At 43.5% G+C, this 21328-nt stretch overlaps 1 protein-coding gene across 1 annotated transcript in view; it reads left to right on the top strand.

Moving 5' to 3' along the window:
* LOC147731162 (dynein axonemal heavy chain 11-like) overlaps nt 1–21328 on the top strand; it is a 962811-nt gene that overhangs the window by 814166 nt on the left and 127317 nt on the right. Inside the window, exon 16 of the mRNA XM_086954157.1 lies at nt 8207–8426. Coding sequence (XP_086810283.1) covers nt 8207–8426 — 220 coding nt within the window. The remainder of the gene's footprint in view (nt 1–8206; nt 8427–21328) is intronic.

Below are 21328 nucleotides of genomic sequence, written 5' to 3'. Positions count from 1 at the left end.
AACTGTTATTACTTTCACTCGCAAACCAAGGGATTTAGCGGCAATTATTACCTGCAAAGATATCTATATATTACTTTAGTTGCATATGTGGGACAAATCGGTATAATGTAGGCAACCAGTTCAGAATTAGATTGATGTGGCATATATGATGCCATATAAAAATTATTGACTGCTAACCCAAATTGGGGGCTCACCTTGAACTATTGTTAGTGCAATGTTTCCAATATCTGCGAAGTTTCAACGTTTTGAGTATCGGAGACTCCCAAGGTCAATCATGTGTCTTCGTTAATCTAAAAGTGTAATACCACTCCTTAATATTTCAATCAAAAGGTTCAGTCACTGGGCATGTGCCATATTCCTCGCTCCTAATACCTACAACAGCATATTGCATCAGAGAAAGTGCCAAATATATGTAGACCCTCTATACTCCAATATCTAATATTCTGTTCCTCAGCATTCTTAAAGACATGTGTGTAACCCTGACCGTTATTTTAATATTTGCTGGCAATACCATAACAATTTATTAAATCAGGGAAAGTACTGGGTGTGTATGACCCCTACATAATCCCATATCTATTGTTCTATTCCTGGACATCTCTAAAGGCACATGTAAGCCATAACCAGTTTCATACTGCCAATGTCTCTTAATTTCTAAGTCCATTATCCACAAAATATATATATATATATACCTGTGAGCCAGTGAGCTTGATATTGTCCACTCCAAATCGGCCCCTTCATTCAACTGCTCTATTCTTCCAATGGACTTCTCCAATTATTTAGCCTATTCTGATATAAATAGAACAAACTGTGAACTTCTCGTTCATTAAATTATGCCCAGGCTTATGCCTTAAATTATCTTTCTAAATGCAAAGGTAACATTACTCACCCAAAATTCATGTTGTGAAAATACCTGTTGCTAACCTCATATCTTTCCTGCCAAAGTCATAATCTATAGGGATAAAAAGAAAGACAAGTGCGCCACCCTATTAATCTACTTGGACTTAACTCATTCTAGTAAAACCATTCTTTACTTGTAAATAACTCACCTAAAAAATAGGAGCCTCGCTTCTCTCCAACCGCCCGGGTACGATAAATCCCGATAGCGGTCTCTCCATGATTTCTATGCAATATAAAGAGCCCCATGTTCAATCACCGCCCGCTAGAACTCCCGGGCAAAGTTTAATAAAATGCACCTGTGTGCTCGGACCTGTTTCCACTCTGGTCCGACATCACTATTGTATCCGGTTAGGTACCTAGGACATCCGCTTCCGTCTGCGCCTCACAACACTAGTCTCATAGCGGTCCGACCAGTGAATAATATCCGGTCATGTGACCATGTATTTCCGTTTCGGTCCGCTGTAAGGATCGTGTCAATGTTAAACACGCAATTTCAGTAAGCACCAACGTTATTCGCTGTTCACATGTATAAGCCCCTAGTTGATAGGCTATGATGTCGTTGCCATTAAAGTTTGTCTTTCCCTTCCCCGAAAAATAAATAACGACATCAAAAAGTCTAAGCCTAACAATTAATGTCAAAAAATGGCACGTGTTATGTTTCTCCAGTGACAATAATTTACATATTTCTGTATCAAAAAAGACCATAGTGACATTTAATGATGAATTAGATATAAGCGAGTCCCAAGTACCAATGATACCCCGTTTAGAATCTTTAAATCTGAGCCGGTTGTCTAGTATTTATACCGATAAGTGTACAGAATGTTATGCATATTAATGACAAATTCTGGATCTTAAATCACCCGTAATACATTACGCCACAATAATATAAAAATAGTATTATAAGTGAGGTTTGTGTTTCACGCGTCCAAAAACTAGTGATAACAGTTAAATATATTTTATCTTGATATCCACTTGACTGATATTTATGTCAATCATTGTTCAAACAGAAAATGATGTCGGCTGTTGGAAGTTTAAAGAAAAATATACCAAGAATATATGAATTATTTTCTGTCTCTTTTGATTAACTGTTGCTTGATAATTACTGAGTTTGTGGAGACAAAATTGTGATTGAATATCATCACTGTTCTGTCCAACAAACATTTTTGTACTCCCAGCTCATTTTTTGATTGTAAATTTTACCCCTCCAAAATCCAACACTTTCCCCTCTGTTGCAGTGACTATAGTGGGAATATTAAATTGTTTCTCTTCCGCAATCCAACTTTTTCTTTACCATTGCACCGAGTGGAGAAGGAATAGTGATTTGGACTCCTCCTGAGTCCAACTTTATCCATACTGTTACACAGACTAGAGTACGAATAATAAATATGACCCCTCCTGAGTATAAATCTTTCCCAACAGTTGCACAGAATAAAGTGGGAATAGTAATTTGTACCCTTCCTAAATCGAACGCTTTCCCTACTGTTGCACAGACTGGAGTGGTAATAGTACATTGATACCTCTCCTGAAACCAACCCTTCCCCTACTGTTGCATAGACTGGAGTGGGAATAGTAAGTTTTACCCCTCCGCAATTCAACACTTTTCCTACTGTTGCACTAATTGGAGTGGGAATAGTACGTTTTTACCCCTCCTGAGTCCAACTCTTTCTCTACTTTTGCACTGACTGGAGTGGAAATAGTAAATGTTACCCCTCCACAATCCAACACTTTATCTATTGTTGCACCGATTGGAGTTGGAATACTTAATTCTTACCACTCCTAAGTCCAACATTTTCCCTACTTTTGCACCGACTGGAGCAGGAATAGTAAATGTTACCCCTCCGAAAACCAACACTTTCCCTACTGTTGAAGTGATTGGAGTGGAATAGTAAATTGCTACTCCTCTGCAATCCAACTCTTTCCCTACTGCTGCACAGACTGAAGTGAGAAAAGTAAATTTTACCCCTTCCGAGTCCAACGCTTTCCCTACTATTGCTCAGACTGGAGTGGGAATAGTAAATGCTACCCATCCTGAGCCCAACCCTTTACCTACTGTTGTACAGCATAGAGTGGGAATAGTAATTTTTACCTCTCCTGAGTCCGTTTTCCCTTCAGTTGCACACATTGGAGTGAGCATAGTATATGTATTATTCCAACAATTTAATAGTTCTGTTTATATTGTTTAGATTTATATTATCATGATGTTTGTATGTATTTAAAAGTATATGTTTTTTATTTAGTAATATTTGTAATATTTATTATATTTTTATTAAAATGTAATTGTTGATATGTTTATTTTTATGTGTAATTAACCCCTTCCATGCGGCCGCGATTCTCCTAGTGTGCTGTAAACAACATGAACAGGGGCGGGCTGTGACGAACCCCAGCCGTCATCAGCACACGAGCACCGTAGTGCATGACGGCTGGGGTTTGTCATCAGCATGGAAGGGGTTAAAGTGATTTGTTTTTTTAATTATTTACAGTAATTTTTTTAAAAAAATTTAAATGTATTGTGTGTTTGTGTGTGTGCATGTATATATATATATCTATACTACTATTATAAAGGAAGAACTTTGCACCTTTGAGGCGGGTAAACTCGGGAACCACAGCGCCAATCCACACACCCGATACATCAATGTAATTGTCAGGGTGTGCAGATGGACATAGGCTATATAAATTAAAAAAATATGCGTTATTTAAAAAATTTACATTAAACAAAAAAGTAGTCCCTTTGAAGTAGCGCCGGCCGCGACCTCCGTGCTGACGTCAGGAGCGCGGGGAGGAGCGGCGTCCAGGAATGCGAGGAGGTGCGGCAGACATGACGCGGGGGATATGGCACGGGGGAGGAGGGGTGACGAACAGCGGAATGGCGGTGAGGACCGGCGGACAGGCGGGAGGAGCGGCGGAGCGGTGAAATGAGGAGCGAGGGGGAGGAGCGGCGGCTGAGGTAAGGCTCCAGGCAGGCGGGGGTTGAGGCAGGCGGGGGTCGGGGCAGGCAGGGGGCGGGCAGGGGACGGGACAGGGCGGGCGGGGCCCAGGCTGCTTGACAATGTCGGGGCAGGCGGGGGACGGGTGGGCAGGGGACGGGACGGGGTGGGCGGGGGCCAGGCTGCTTGAAAATGTCGGGGCAGGTGGGGGCCGGGCTGCTGCTGCACAATGTCGGGGCGGGCGGGGGTCCGGGAAGCCTGATTGCTCCCGGACAAGGTCGGGACGGGCTGCTAGTATAATATATATATACATTTGTTTTAGCGCTTGTGGTGTATTTTTCAGTCTGCTTAGTTTGTGCCACTTAATAACGCTACAGCGTTTCAGGTATTCTGCAGCGTAGCATAGTCTATGCCATTTAATCAGCGCGACGGAAACGGAGCTGCGCTCTATCTGTTAACATTAAAGCTGCCTGTTTAAAAGCGCTTGTGAACTTTTTATCAGTGCCCCAGCCTCACTCGACTTTTCACTACCTCCATTTTGTTTGTTGTTGTCTCCCTGAGCCCTTCCTCCTCGCACCGCTCCCGCCTCCCTGCTGCCCCTCCCCCCTCAAAGTGCTTTAATGACAGATGCGCCCACGCGCAGCGTCCACGCGCAGCGTCCACGCGCTACGGCCTCACCGAAGGTTCGCCAAAGGTAAGCCCGTCTATGCCTGTCCACGCCTGGACCGCGCCCAGCGCCAGACCCCCTGGTCCGTGCAATGCCCAGCCCTCCCGCATTACATACAACGCCTCCACCCTCCTAGCCCTTAATCCCGGCCGACGCCCCGACTGCGCCCAAGCCGCTCCTGGACACACCCATGGACCCTTCTCTTGCAACTCCTGCAAGTTCGACAGCACCAAGAACAACTCCTCATCCACGAACACAAAACAGATATCTGACTCCAACCACCTAAAATGCATCTTGCTCAACACCCGCTCAGTCCACAGGCACGCCATCGACCTCTGGAACCTACTAGACACCATCTCCCCAGACGTCGCCTTCCTAACAGAAACATGGATGAACTCCACATCAGCCCCTGACATCACCATTGCCATCCCGGAAGGCTATAAGATCATCCGTAAGGACCGTACCGACCAAACAGGAGGAGGCATCGCTATCATCCATAAGAAATCCATCCGCATCTCAACCAGCTCAGACTGCAATCTCGCCAATACTGAACACCTTCACTTCCAGATCCACATCGACCCCAAGACCACACTTAGAGGCACCCTCCTCTACAGGCCACCAGGACCCCGTGCACAATTCAGTGAGGACATCACGAACTTCATCACCCCACACGCCCTCCCCTCCGAGGATTACATTCTTTTGGGAGACCTCAACATTCACCTTGAAAAGAACAACGACCGCAACGCCACCACCCTTCTGGACAATCTCGCCAACCTCGGACTTAAACAACTTGTCACTACCCCCACCCACGTCGCAGGTCACACACTCGACCCTATCTTCACCTCCAGCAAACATGTCTCCTTCAGCCACACCACAGCTCTCCTTTGGACGGACCACAGCTGCGTCACTTTACCTACAACAAGACCACAACCAACAACCATCCTCAACCCACTCTGCGAAGAAACTGGAACAAAATCACCATCGACCAGATCTCCTCATCGCTTCTTCAAAACCCCCCTGCCCACTCCTCAAACCCCGACCAAGCAGCCATTAACCTCACCCAATGGCTATCCAACAGCGCCGACATCCTAGCACCGTTGAAAAAACGTCAAATCAAACTAGGCAGCAAGAAGGCCTCCTGGTATAACGATGATCTTAAGAAATCTAAGAAACTCTGTCGCTCCCTTGAGAAGGCCTGGAAAAAAGACCCAAACACCAGCACCAAGGACACCTTCAAAAACGCCACCCGTATACATCACCAACTGATCAGGAATGCCAAGAAAGCCGCTTTCAAGGACCGACTAGATAGCAACGCCCACAACAGCAAGGAATTATTCAACATCGTCAAGGAATTTACCAACCCCTCAGCCAACTCCAACGACATCACCCCCTCTCAAGCCCTCTGCAACTCCCTAGCCTCATTCTTCCACAACAAGATTGCAGACATCCACAACAGCTTCGACAACCGACCCGAAGACCAACCCACCCAACCCTCTGCAGGACCCCCACCCCCCTTGAACATCCTCAATGACTGGAACCCAATCTCCACTGAGGACACCATCCGCCTGATGAACTCTATCCACTCAGGATCCCCCACAGACCCATGCTCTCACCACATCTTCAACAAAGCAGACTCCATCATAGCACCGCACCTCCGAGACGTCATCAACTGCTCCCTCAACTCCGCCACCTTCCCGGAAAGCTGGAAACACTCCGAACTCAGCACCCTTCTGAAAAAACCCACAGCTGACCCCACCGAACTCAAAAACTACCGCCCCATCTCGCTCCTTCCATTCCCGGCCAAAGTCATCGAGAAAGCTGTCAACAACCAGCTCGCCGCCTTCCTCGAAACAAACAAATCCCTCGACTCCTCACAGTCCGGCTTCCGAGCCAAACACAGCACTGAGACCGCACTCATCGCAGCAACTGACGACATTCGAACTCTGCTAGACAACGGAGACACGGTCGCCCTCATCCTCCTCGACCTCTCCGCAGCCTTTGACACAGTTTGTCATAGCACCTTAATACAACGCCTCAGAAACATCGGAATCCAAGGAAAAGCACTGGAGTGGATCACCTCTTTCCTCACCGGAAGAACCCAGAGAGTCCGCCTCCCACCATTCAAGTCAGAGGCCACTGAAGTCATCTGCGGCGTGCCACAAGGATCCTCACTCAGTCCCACCCTCTTCAACGTTTACATGAGCCCCCTCGCGGCCATCGCACGCCAACATAACCTCAACATCATCTCCTACGCTGATGACACTCAACTGATCCTCTCACTCACCAAAGACCCTAACACCGCCAAAACCAACCTACATGAAGGAATGAAAGAAGTAGCCGAGTGGATGAAGCACAGCCGTCTAAAACTGAACTCCGACAATACTGAAGTCCTCATCCTTGGTACCTCCCCCTCCGCCTGGGACGACTCTTGGTGGCCAGAGGCCCTCGGAAAAGCACCCGTCCCGACGGACCACGCACGGAACTTAGGTGTCATCCTGGACTCCTCACTCTCTATGAACAGACAAGTCAACGCCGTTTCATCATCTTGCTTCAATATTCTTCGCATGCTTAAAAAAACATTTCGCTGGATCCCCACCGAAACCAGAAAAACGGTCACCCACGCACTGGTCACAAGCCGCCTGGACTACGGAAACACCCTATACGCCGGCACCACCGCAAAACTCCAAAAAAACTCCAACGCATCCAGAACGCCTCAGCCAGACTCATACTAGACATCCCGCGTAAAGACCACATCTCTGGACACCTGAAAAACCTCCACTGGCTCCCCGTCAACAAGAGGATTACTTTCCGCCTCCTAACCCACGCACACAAAGCACTCTACGAACTTGGACCCGAATGCCTCAACTCACGACTTTCCTTCTACACCCCCTCCCGCCTCCTACGATCTTCCAACCAAGCTCTTGCAACTGTACCTCGCATCAACAAAACCACCATGGGAGGCAGATCCTTCTCCTACCTGGCAGCTAAAACCTGGAACTCACTTCCAACTCACCTTCGCCTCACTCAGAACCACCTTACATTCAGAAAGCAACTTAAAACATGGATATTCGACAAGTAATTCCCCTCCCTTCCTCAAGCGCCTTGAGACCCCCTGGGTATGTAGCGCGCTATATAAATCACTTGACTTGACTTGACTTGACATTTATTTGTATATATATGTGTATGTATACATAAAAAATATTATTTTAATAGTTTTAAGTTATATATGTTTATATAAACATATACATATAGATATATATCTGAGTTTAAAAAAAATAAGTATAACAATAATATATATTTTGAAATTATTTAAATATATTTAATTTTCATTATATTATTGGTAAATATGAATATATTTAGTGTTTATGAATTTTAATTATGTATGTATTTTAAAAAGCAATATTTTTGTCTTCAATATTAGTATATAACTATATTTTAATTTCGATATTGTTGTCATTTACATTATAAGTATAGGATAAATATATTTTTGTATTCAATATTTTTGACTCAATATTTGTGTTCTTCAGTATTTTGCTGGTGAACCACATATTTTTCCAGACAATGTCAATCTTCTGAATGTTTTATATACTTTCAGGTATTAGATATCTTGAGTGGAAATCCGAAAAGCTTTTCTGAACATTTCCCCATTATCGTGACCTGCTTTCTTTTCAAATCTTGAGAAGGCAATTATTTAATGTATTTCCCTTCTATATTTTAGTGTGTGTGAGCTGGAAGAATTTATTCGTGAAACAGAAAAGGGACTAGCTAAGAAAGTAAAGAGTGGAGACTATGCCGTGCTTCTTGAAATAATGGGGCATCTAATGGCAATGCGTGACAGACAGTCAACAGATGACAATTTTAAACCTCTGAAATCGACAGCTGAGCTTCTGAAAGCCTATAAACAACGGTTACCAGAGCAGATCTACAGTCAACTAGAAGTAAGTAATCAATTATATTTACAACAATTTCAAGTTCACAGTTGCATAGCTTATGATTTTTAAACACTGTATAGTTGGAGAAATACTTGCGTACCTCAAGTGCATCCATCTAATGTTGTCTTGTGAAGGTTTGTCTGTGCTGGTTGCCGTCACTAGCTAGAATTTATTTCTCAACGAGGAAAAGGGACAATAGAGAATACGTGCCATATCCGGTGGTTCCCCAAGGCTTAATCTACTTTTTAGTTCTGATGCAGCGTAAAAGCAGATCTTTCTTTACACGACATTAAAAAAAGAATTTTGACAAAGAAAAGATATACGAGGTGAATTGTGCACTCTGCACACGTTTAGAAAAATAACATTGACTATAAGAGTAACTGAAGTGACAACACCTAAAAATGTCCTTGAATTTGAAGGGGTAGAACATTACGAATATGGTGTGTTTAACATGATTAATGCTTGATTTCCCTATGATTTTACCAATGTCAAACTTCAAATTCTATAATTAAAATTTCTGATATTTGCTAATAAAGTAAGGCCCTCTTTAGGATATCGGTGGGACTGCCACCGCCATCCACAATAGCGGTGCAACCACTGACTTATGATGTGGTCGTCAGACTGCAGCAGTCAGAGGGACAGACCAACTCTTCCGACAGGCTCAAGGAGCCGTCGGGGCTTCGGTTGGACCGTAATCCCTACAATGTAGGCAGTGCCTGCAAAGGCACGGCTGTAGGGATTACGGAGTCCCTTTCCAACAGCCTTTTCATTGTGGTCACACCGCCATGGAAAGGCTGCTGGAAGGGGACTTTGGGGGACCCAGGCAGGGCTCCATCCCCTGCGTGCAACAGGAATGTGGCCCTGGGGGCACATGTAGTGCCCCCATGTACAACATGGTGCATGAATTTGCACAACGTGCTCAATAACACTGCAGCTTGTGCTGCAACCCTTTTCCAGGCCCGGAGCACATGCTGCAGTGTTATTGAGCACTTTTCTGTCTGCCGTGCTGGCGGTCCTATTGTAATTCAGTGGCTGAGACCTCCAACTCCTTGTCGGGGGGGCCCCATTCCCGCTGCGATGGCAGTCATTTGACTGACCGACAGCAATCATAAGAGGCCCCTTAATGATGAAAAAGCAATATATTCATATGTAAATGTGTCTCACACAGACTTGTGCAAACGTTAACGATGCAATGTAGTCATCGCTATTGCTTTCATTGTAATGCACCATAGAAAATGAAAAGTAGTGCAGATCCTTTATAGTTTACATTACATAAATGGAACTTTAAACATAGAATCTTGAAACTGTTATATACTTTGATTTACTAAAACGATTTTTAGAAAAAGACTTAAGAATAGATTGCTTGGAGGTACTTTTAAAATTATAGTAATGGGTCATATTTAGAGTTGAACATTTTTATGAAATAGTTTTTGACAAAACTATGGCTACTTTATCAAAATGATCTGCCTGGTCAAATTACGTTCTGCAGAAGCTTATTTATGGTTCTGTTTATTAATTGGGGAAATATTGATTATAAATGTATTAAATTGCCTTTTTATCCTTGGCCTGATTGTCTTACAGGTTGGTGAGGAGGATTGTTGCTATCCTTCCCATATATTTTGCCTTTTATATACTTTCACGTGACATTCGTAATTAAATGGATTCTTTTCTTAATATCTCCATGTGGAAAATGGTGAGAAAGTGAACTAATGACCAAATAAGTGGAGAGTAACGCTTTTTGATGAACCCTTTATTCACTAACCCAATATGCCTGGAATGGACAGCTGTATGTCATTGTCAAACTGGGAAAATGTATATTGGAGTATCAATCTTTGAACAAGTGAATAGAAGATGGTCACATGTAGATCGGATCTTAGTGGAATGACCAGTGATGACATCTCTAGAAGTGGATAAGGTATATTTTAGCAAGGGGGTCTCGCTTTTTCTTCTCCTCTTTTACTTTGGCATTGTTGAAGAAAGAGTTGGAGTTGGTGATTTTCCTTTCCACTACTGTTTGCCTTTAGATGATTTAAGGCCAAACCAGAATCTTTCCCCGAACATAGCCCATTCCTTTGTGGCATAACTGATTCTATGCCTTTGCCCATGGACTTTCTTTTGGCTGACTTTAATAGACCCTTTGAGCCCATGTTCAGAGACCTTTTCTGAACTGTCCTTTCTGTCCTTGCTGATAGAAGGAAACCTCTAGTCTAGCTAACCTTTATGGACTTTTCTTTAAATTCTTTCTAGAAATTGACTTGTTGTACTCTGACTAAATGCGTAGTTTTATACTACGTGCTGTGAGGCTCATGACAGATTTCTTAAAATACTACTTGTCTGCATGGATTTTGGATCTTTATTACAATAACAAAAATACCCTAAAATTCATTTATTAGTGTTAAAGTGTTCTTTCCACAGAGACTGTGCCTTTATAAACTAGATTTAAAATGCATAATCGAGATAGTCATAGATTATTTTAAGAACATCATGTTCTTCTATTATGCTGCCTAGCTGCAGCAGAGCTATTGGTTTGTATGATTCTGGGTAGATTTAACTTTTTTAGGAGGTTCGTTTTTCCTGTTTTTATTTTCTATCTTTATAGCATGGTTCTGAGGGTGATGTACACAAACTTGATCACTAATTTGTGAGTTGGCTACCAATTTTTAGTCCTCATTTGGGTGGCCGACAGAAGACTCTAATTCCTCACCCCCTCTGAATGCGGTGAGCAAGGTCCATTGGAGGACCAAAGCCTCTAAGGATGTGTCATAACATTTGATTGAACTGATAAACAAAATTAGGTACATTTCTAGATCGTGGGCCCAGATAAACTGTTCTGTGTCCAAATTATGGGAGCCAGCCCTTGCTAACATTTTCAAAGTACTATTGCAACTAGATTTACACCTAGCTTGTGGAAGTCAGTAACAATTGTACTGCTACACAAAAGGGTAGCTGTGATAAACTAGCCGATTATAGACCTATTTCATTGTTGGACGGTTCGGGTAAAATCTGTGACTGGGTATTTTTGAATTGCATCCATTGCTGGGTCGACTTGAAATCTGTTCTTTCTATTATCCAGACAGGATTTGGGAAGAGTACTGGAATGGTAGCTCATATTATATATGATTTACGTGAAATATGATCGTTTTAACAGAGTGCCTTTATATATGATGTTTATTGACTTGAAGTCAGCTTTCAGCCTGGTCAGTAGAAATCAGTTGTAGCTTCCATTTAGTAGATCCTAAACAGCTCATTGATTTCAGTCATATAGGCCCGACTTCAAGACTTCGATGTGGTTCATCTGCAGAGTGTACCAAAAGTTTTTCTATTCTGGCACCTAGGATTCAAAGTTGCATTACTTTCCCCTTACTTTTGATTTATTTTATGATTTATTTTAGTGGCTACTTAGGTTACACCTAGATACCCCAAACATTTTTTTCCATTTTTTTTATTGTTCTTTCACATGAATTGGTACTAATTACAAAAATCTGAAGTGGTAAGTATCCACATTGTGTACAGCCATGCCAGCGTTGAAGTAACATCGTCATGAATCTGCATTGCTCACATCGCTCATGCGCCCCCCTTCGTATGCACACAATTATAATTGTCTTAAAAGTTACACTGATTATGATTGTGTCCATTAGTCACTCCGATTCTTTGAGCGTCTGAAGGGATTGCACCTCCCCCACACCTGTGTCCACTTCTTGGGGCACCTTCTATGGATAAGAACCGCCTTCACCGCCACCATTGCTCTATCCTTGTCTCCACACCATTGTCTATGTGTGGGGACTGCCTGCGCTCCCCAGTGTTGAGCTATATTGCGTTTAGCCAGTATCATACCCAAGATCACCCAGTCCTGAGACGCATGATTGAGGTCTGTCGGCTCCCAAATGTTAAGAAGACATCTCTTGGGTTCTGATGGGACGGTGTGCCCACAAACCTGTGTGATAGTAGTCATGATAGCCTCCCAGTAGTGCACAATCTTAGGACATTCCCACAAGGTATGATAAAAAGTACCCGGAGACCCGCAACCCCTCAGACATATCGGGCTATCAGTTCTTCCCATTCTGTATAGTGTCTGTCTCGTGTGTTTGAGTGTTTGAGCTTAGATGTGTAGTTTAGAGGGTATGGCTACTTCATGTGGGGACGCAAGGGCCTCCTGCCAGTCCATTTCATCCAGCTCCCCCAGCTCGGCCTGCCATTTGCTCGGGAGGGCGACCGTGGGATCCCGCCAGTTATTTACAATTTTACGATAATTCAAGGAGATTTTTTTTTGGTCAGGTAGTCTGTCAGTAGTCTGTCCACAAGTGGTGGGGACTCGGGAAGATCAGTGCCTGGTGGAATGGCTTTTGTGAGCGCATGTTTGATCTGTAGGTAGCGATAATGTTCCATCGGAGCCATCTCGTAGGTTTCCTGCAGTTGGGAGAATGAGAGGATCTCGCCTTTTCTCCACATGTCCCCCACCCTCGACATACCTATAAGGTTCCATCTGGCAAAGCCCTTGCTATTACGGGTCTACCTAATCGTCAGGTGTCCCAAAGTGGTGTATGTTGTGTTAAGAGTCCCCTCCCAGCCGGAGCATCGTGAACCAAATGTGTACTATGTGTGCCCCAGGAGCGTCAGTGGTAGGGAGTACCATTATTTAACGCCGCAGCAGAGTCTTTTCAAGGGCTCCAAGAGGTTTTGCTTGATGAAGTGTGAGGGTAGGGAAGTGATATATATTCCAAGGTATTTAAACCCCCTATCTGTGACTTGTATCGTGCAATCTGGAGGCAACCGTGGAGACGACCCACTTAGCACGTAGAGAACAGACTTAGCCCAGTTAATAGTATAGCCGGAGACCCTCCCATATGATGCACAGATGTCCAGTATTACAATTATTTATCGTAGGGGGGATGCCATATACAGTGAGATGTTGTCAGCATATAGGGAAATGAGTTCCTCCCCATCCCTTTGTCCACTTAAGCACGCGTATTATTAGTTCCCTCCTTATCCAGGCCACCAAGGGTTTCAATACTAAACCAAACAGAAGGGGAGACAATGGACAGCCTTGTCTTGTTCTGCGACTGAGGGGAAAGTCGGTGGAGACTCGTCCATTTACCACCACATACCACATGTGCCAGAGGTTGTGCGTATAGAAGTTGGATCCAAGCTCAAAATTATTTTGAACCAAAGTGTTGTAGCACTGCAAAAAGAAAGGGCCATTCAACTAGTTCGAAGGCCATACGTGCATCCAAGGAGTGTATGACAGCCTCTTCCTGGATATTGGGCATGCGGGCCATTACACTATGAAGTCGTCGCAGATTACGTGCTGTATTGCGGCCCGGCAAAAAGCCTGATTGGTCCGGGTGCACTAGGGTTGTAAGGTATGGTTGGAGCCTAGCGGTCAGTGCCTTTGCTAGTATTTTGGCTTCTACATTCAGCAGCGAGATAGGTCGAAATGATGAGCAGTCCTGAGGGGGCCTACCGGGTTTTGGAATCGCTACTATTGTCACGGTGCGCTGATCTCAAGGGAGTGCCCCGCCTCAAGGCTAGCTTCATACATTGTGAGCAGGTGTGGCGCGAGTTTACTTGCTGCCTTTTTGTAGAGTTCGATGGGGATGCCATTGGGACTTAGAGCTTTCCCTGATTGGAACCCACTTATGGCTAGTGTTAGTTCAACTGGAGTCAGGTCCTCCTCCAAGGACTCAACTTCCTGGGGCGCAAGTTTGGGCATCTGTATGTTGTCTAGGAATGCAAGGTTCTCTTCTAGCGTGGCCGTGGCTTTTGGAGTGTATATTGTTTCGTAATGATTTGCCAACGCATTTACTATGTCCTACGGGTCTGTAAGTGTGATCCCTGTGTCTAAGTTGAGTTGTGCCACCAAGTGATCAGCCCCTTCCCTCCTGTCCAGCCAAGCTAACAGCTTTCCAGCCTTATCGCCAACTTTATAAATAGTGTGTTGTGTTTTGATGACCTTGGCCTTAGCTTCCTCCCACATGTAGTCCCTGTACTCTTGTTTTGCGAGGCTGAGCCTATGAGTTGTAGTATTGTTGGATCCGAAGAATGTTTGGCTCTGCTTGGCTCACTGCCTGCTCAAGAGTCTGCACCTGAAGCACTGTGTTGTGTTTATGTGAGGTAATTAAGGATATTGCTTGGCCACGCAGGACTGCCTTATAGGCCTCCCTTAGGGTCATCGGGGAAGTTACTGAGTGTTCGTTTTCCATGAAGTATTGCCTTGTGGTGTTGTGTAGGCCTTTCCAAATAACGGGGTCATTCAAAAAACCTGGGTATATGGGATATGGTATTGCACCGTTACAACGCAGCTTTTACAACGCGCTACCATTACATCGCAACTTTTACAACGCAAATACCATTACAATGCATGCCATTACAACGCATTTCATTACATAGCAGATACTATTACAACGCATGCCATTACATCGTAAGTATACGTAAGTATATAATTTTTATTTTATTTTATTTTTCATTATTTTATTAATTTAATTAATATTAAAAATAATAATATATTAATTTAAGTAATTTTGGGGTATTTTTAGGTTTTAGGGCTGGGTTTGGTTTTTGGGGTACAGGGGTATTTTTAGGTTTTAGGGCTGGGTTTGGTTTTTGGGGTACAGGGGTATTTTTAGGTTTTAGGGCTGGGATTGGTTTTTGGTGTACAGGGGTATTTTTAGGTTTCAGGGCTGGGTTTGGTTTTTGGGGTACAGGGGTATTTTTAGGTTTTAGGGCTGGGTTTGGTTTTTGGGGTACAGGGGTATTTTTAGGTTTTAGGGCTGGGTTTGGTTTTTGGGATACAGGGGTATTTTTAGGTTTTAGGGCTGGGTTTGGTTTTTGGGGTACAGGGGTATTTTTAGGTTTTAGGGCTGGGATTGGTTTTTGGTGTACAGGGGTATTTTTAGGTTTCAGGGCTGGGTTTGGTTTTTGGGGTACAGGGGTATTTTTAGGTTTTAGGGCTGGGATTGGTTTTTGGGGTACAGGGGTATTTTTAGGTTTCAGGGCTGGGTTTGGTTTTTGGGGTAAAGGGGTATTTTTAGGTTTCAGGGCTGGGTTTGGTTTTTGGGGTACAGGGGTATTTTTAGGTTTTAGGGCTGGGTTTGGTTTTTGGGGTACAGGGGTATTTTTAGGTTTTAGGGCTGGGTTTGGTTTTTGGGGTACAGGGGTATTTTTAGGTTTTAGGGCTGTGTTTGGTTTTTGGGGTACAGGGGTATTTTTAGGTTTCAGGGCTGGCTTTGGTTTTTCGGGTACAGGGGTATTTTTAGGTTTCAGGGCTGGGTTTGGTTTTTGGGGTACAGGGGTATTTTTAGGTTTTAGGGCTGGGTTTGGTTTTTGGGGTACAGGGGTATTTCGACTTTAAATAAATTAAATTAATTTAATTAAATTTAATTAAATTAATTACAATATTTACAATTATAAAATTTATTGAATTACATTACTTAAATTAAATGAATTTTTTTTTTATTTATTTAATTTATTATAATTAAATAATATTATTTACAATTTTTAAATTAATTAAATTTATTTAATGATATTAAATTAAATTATATTAAGTATTATTTTAAATTTAATTAAATTATATTTATTGTAATACATTACATTATATTATTTACTATTTATAAATTTATTATATTTCATAAATTATATTATAATAAATATATTAAATTAATTACAATTTTAATATTCATTAAATTACTATAATTAAATGTAATTACATTAATTACTGTTTAAAATTTTTTAACATATTTATTATTTTAAATTAATTAAATTAACTTTATTACATTTTTAAAAAAAAGATATACTTACCTATACTTACGATGTAATGGCATGCGTTGTAATAGTATCTGCTATGTAATGCCATGCGTTGTAATTGCATGCATTGTAATGGTACCTGCATTGTAAAAATTGCGTTGTAACGGTCTGCGTTGTAAAATAACGCGTTGTAACGACATAGATCCATGGGATATATGCGTCACCTCCCAAAGAAGTGAGATATGTATTGCATCATAACAGGGGAGTGATCGGAAATACCTCTGAGGAGGTGAAGAACCTACGACACTCTCTTCAAGCCAGACGAGAGTGTAAGGATATCGTCTATCCTGAAGAGGCTATTGTGTGCACCCGAGTGGAAGGTGTATTGTCGTTCCTGAGGGAAGCACAACCTCCAAACTTCTATTAGACCAAAGGCGTCACGGAATTCAGCCAGATGAAGGTGAGCTCCGCCCTGCTACCTACCCGTGTCTGTTAAGTGTAGCATCCAGCGTGGCATTAAAGTCACCCCCCACAATAAATTCGTCCAGCGGGAGTGCGAGCAGGAATTTACCAAGGGCCCACAAGGCGAGATTCTGCAGAGCAGGCGGGATGTATACGGAGACTAAATTGTACAACTGCCCCTCCCACTGACATGAGATAGCCGCGAACAGTCCCTGATCGTCCGTCCAGGACCCATTTATAACTAGTGGGAAGTTTTTACGAACAAGAATCCCCGCTCCCCTTGAGCCTGAAGTGAACTCAGAGTGCGCCGCCATTTTAAATCCCCACCTGTCCAAAGCCTTACATGCCGAACCTACTAAGTGTGACTCATGGATGAGGGCTACCACTGGGGCTTGTCGTTTCAGATATTGCAGTACCAGCCCCCTCTTTATCTTATCACTTAGGCCGTTTACATTCCATGATATGATTGAAAAGGGGGGCCCAATCTATTAGGGGTCTCGGGCTGTGCTTGCATAGGGTTGGTCAAGTCATCCCCTCCTGTCAGTGGGCAATTTTTTTATGCCAGAGTGTGGAAAGCAATGCATTATGGTTAGCGAGCACAAACTGTGTATAGACTTAATCAGCATTTGGTGTACCTGTGTAAACAAAGTGAACATAAACTTTAACTGATCGCCACCCCCCACCCTCCTCACTGCCTCCTGTACGACGGACACATACCTAGCCGCCACCCCAACTTCGCAGAGTGCTTAGTTTCCATTAACTTGTACTTGTGTGAGGAGGGAGAGTAGTCCAATGATCACCCTGAACCATCCCCCATCCAAAACATATATGTGCATTCAGTTCCATATAAGTTAGAAAAGGAATGCGCGAGTACTAGGACGACTGGCGTGGCAGCGATTCAGGGCGCACCAAGTCAAGGAGGTAGTTCCGAAAATATGCCCCGACGATGCAGAGTCTTCGTACGTTCTCCTTGGCGGCCACTATCTGTGCTGCAAATAAGGGCATGAGTGTCTAAAGTGTCCTCATCTTGCGGTCGCTGCCTGCGTCTAGTCATCTATGGAACCTGCGTCTCTTGAGCCCTGCATGCCACTTCCTGCAGATGATGTTGTTGATTCTTGCCTGTTCGTCGCGGCCCGAGGCCTGTATCCATCCCTCCAGCCAGTCATGGGCCTCCTCAGGCATCCCAAAGAACCATGTTTTACAGTTCGCTACTAACCTCAACTTTGCTGGAAAGAGCATTGAGTAGCTGAGTTCTTGGCGTCGGAGTTCTTTCTTCACCTCCAGAAAACTCTGTTGTTGTTTGGTAACAGCTGCCGTAAAGTCCGGGAAGAATGAGATGACCGAGTTCTCTCAGCGCAACGGGAAAGCCACCCGCGCCGTTTGTAGTATTGCATCGCAGTCACAGAAGTTAAAGATGCGGCCTAAGATGGGTCTGGGAGTCCCCCGGCTTGGGTCTGCTTCCTGGTACTCGGTGGGCTCGTTCCACCAAGAAGAAACTGGAAAGTCCTCGAGCCTGGGGTTCGGTTTTGATAAGATCTTCAACAAATAAATCCATTGCAGGGCCCTCTTTACCTTCCGGCATGCCTATAATTCGAATATTGTTGAGTCGGGAGCGGCCTTCTTGATCGTCAAGCATAGCCGCTATTAGCTTGTTTTCTGTTTCAAGTTGGTGCACTTGTTGCTGTAGGACGGCAGTGTCAGGGGAAAGAGTTGTTGTAATAGTTTTGACTACCGTCACTCTTGCTGCCATTTTCTGGAAATCGGTCCTCAGAATCAAGATGTCTGTAGAAATCGACCCCAGAGTAGCCTGGACCTTATTAAGGACGAACATTATATCCTGCAGCGTGACCTCTGCCTGGCCCTTGGGCGCTGGATTCTTCTCTTGCACTGTGATTCTTCTCTTACACTGTATTCCGTTTTGCCAGGTCTGGCTGATTCTTGGCATAGGCATACTTGTCCAGCTTCAGTTGCTGAGCTGTGCGTTGGCCCGGCCCCCATTGTGCCCAATTCGCTGGGGCGTCCCAGAGGGTGAGTTACGTGCATGGCAGTAATCGCCGCTGCCTGCCTTGTGACTGTGAGCCACGTGCGGCCTTGTGGGCTTCCTGCCGCGGATCCCCATTTGCTATAGAGGGCGATGCCCCCGCAAATACCAGACCCAAGTGGGGCGCAGATGTAGTGGACTGTTTGGCAATATTCAGGTGATAGTACTATGCAGCAAGGCCCTTGAGGACTTTCACAGTTTTAGGTATTTCGTGCACCAGTCCCGCGCATCGGATGTCCACAAGGTGCCCCAGGACGTCCGACGTCTGGACCAAGGTCTCTCATTACATTACTTGGACGAATTACTGTTTGGATCGTTGGGGATACCGCGCTGATCCCGGAGCCTCTCTAGGCAGTGGCCATCACGCTTGGAAGCTAGCCACGCCCCCCCTAGATACCCTTAACTTAATTGAGAACATCAATATTGCTGTTTGCAGATAATGGTGTTTTGCTCTCACTGACAGAATTATCTGTGCGTGGTCTAATCTAGGGCTCCATTGAGTATTGCTCCAAGAAAAGCTGCCTGAAACGAATGTCACCAGTATTAAATCCACACCTACTTTAAATAGTTCTAGAATTAGTAAGGAACTTTGAAAATTCGGGTGTGAGCTTTGACACCAGGTAATCATGGTTTGGAAACCAAGAAAAGCACCATTTATTCTGAGGTAATCTGTTACAGCTGTGCTAAACTGACAGCAGAGGAATGATAGCCAGCCACTATCATGATTCACCATGAGACCGTTGGTATACAAGCGCTTTATAAATTCCATAAACATAAACATAAACATAAACATTTATCATGCCTAGAGAATGAAGGCAACGATTGCAGCTGTCCTGAGTGCAAAATTGTGGTGTCACACAGAAGTTACAATACTGCAATATCATTGAGAAGAAATATTTTTAGATTGCTTTTACACCAGGGACCTGGCACGCTCCTGGTGCTATTGGTTTCAAGCTTGGTATGAAATCCATTGGTTAATACAGTTGCATGGTATCCTATATTGTCTTTGACCTGTTTGCATACTAACCCCCAGGCCGAGTATCCCTGAGCTCACTGACTAAGGTGGCATTCTACAAGGGGCAACTGCAAATTGATGTATATCTCAGAGTTTGGCCTGCTTTGGGAAAGCATTTAATTTATTAACATGAATATGAATAGGCTAATCAAAGAGGAGTTTTAGATCCCCACATCTAGTAATCATACCCTAGGTGTCGAACATGGCTCCATGGTGTATGGATATTCTAACGATCAAAAAAAACTTTGGTTTGAAATCTACACAAAATACAACCTGAAGCACAGCCCACTTTGTATATTAGATTTAGGTTCAGTAAATTGCCAAAAACATTCCATATGACGCAGTGGAGAAAAGCAGAATCTGTTGCTGATCATTGTGATTGTGGAAAGGTGGTAAGGAAGCCATATTATACTTAATGCTTTTTATAACAAGATGAGAGTTATCCATGTGAAGTGGTTGGCTTTACTATTTAACCCCTTCCTTGCTCATGACGAGCTCATCTCGTCATGAGGCACACTGGAGCTGTGCTTATGGCGAGCTGAGCTCGTCATGAAACAAGGCCTTTCAAGCTTTTCCAGCACAGGAGGGGAAAAGCCATAGCAGCCAAGGTGTTAAGATCATTTAAACTATAGGCATTACTATGCCCTTTCGCAATTATCAAATATTGATTTACCAAGCAGTAGAGTCATATTTTTGTTCCACCTGGATGGCCTCTGGCCAACACAAATAAATGTAATATCTGTAGTTATAGTTCCTCTTATGAATCTGTTTTTGTTTGCACTGATAAGCACAAGAAAATGTGATAGCTGGTCTCACAAATATCAGGAAACACGTTTGCAATGTATTCTGCCTGGGCCACTGTTCTGCCTGATTAGTTATTTTTCATTCTATTATTGCATTGGTTGCAGAAGTAGAAGCTAGAAACACCTTGCCAAATCAAGCAGCAGGCTTTACAATGTTGTAGAATTATCACTGAACACTCAAATGGCACATTTTCACATGGTCACCTTTTCTAATTAAAGTAGTGGGGGCCTCTTGTGAAGTTCTCAAAATCTTTGCCCAATTATTATTCTTTTCATGCACTTTCTTTTTCAAATGTTCAATTATGTGTCTATATTTATTATCTACCTCAAGAAAAGGAGCATTATCAGGTTCAACCCTATCTGGATCTTCAGTTGGCCAAGTAATGTTAACTTTACATTATATTCAGACCATAAATCACTAGGAACCACAATTTTGAACAAAAAATTCAAATCAGTTCACAGCCAAGATCCTTCATAGAGTTTACATCTCTGGGCCTCGTCTCGTTAGCATGGGAAGAGTAGACGAGGGAAAGTGTAGGAGACAGTGTGGCCATGTAGGCACATTTATGCACATAATATGGGAATACGGATGCGTCCAGAATTATTGAAAGGATATACATGACTGTATTAGAGAGGCACTTGAGTCTGACATTAGACCTGAAGCTAAAATAAGCTTTTTAAATATCTGGGAACCCACTGATTTGATTAGCAAAGACAAAACATGGGTCGCGCTGGGCCTAATGGTGGCCAAATAAAATATCGCTCAGTTGTGGGGAGCTGGGGTAGCACCTTGAATTGAGGCCTGGAAGTCAGACATGAACTGGTTTATGGCCAGAGAAAAAACTGT

The sequence above is a fragment of the Lissotriton vulgaris genome, chromosome 2_1 (genome assembly GCF_964263255.1).
Source record: "Lissotriton vulgaris chromosome 2_1, aLisVul1.2, whole genome shotgun sequence".
Classification (NCBI taxonomy): domain Eukaryota; kingdom Metazoa; phylum Chordata; class Amphibia; order Caudata; family Salamandridae; genus Lissotriton; species Lissotriton vulgaris.
This window is presented reverse-complemented; position numbering and strand designations above follow the sequence as displayed.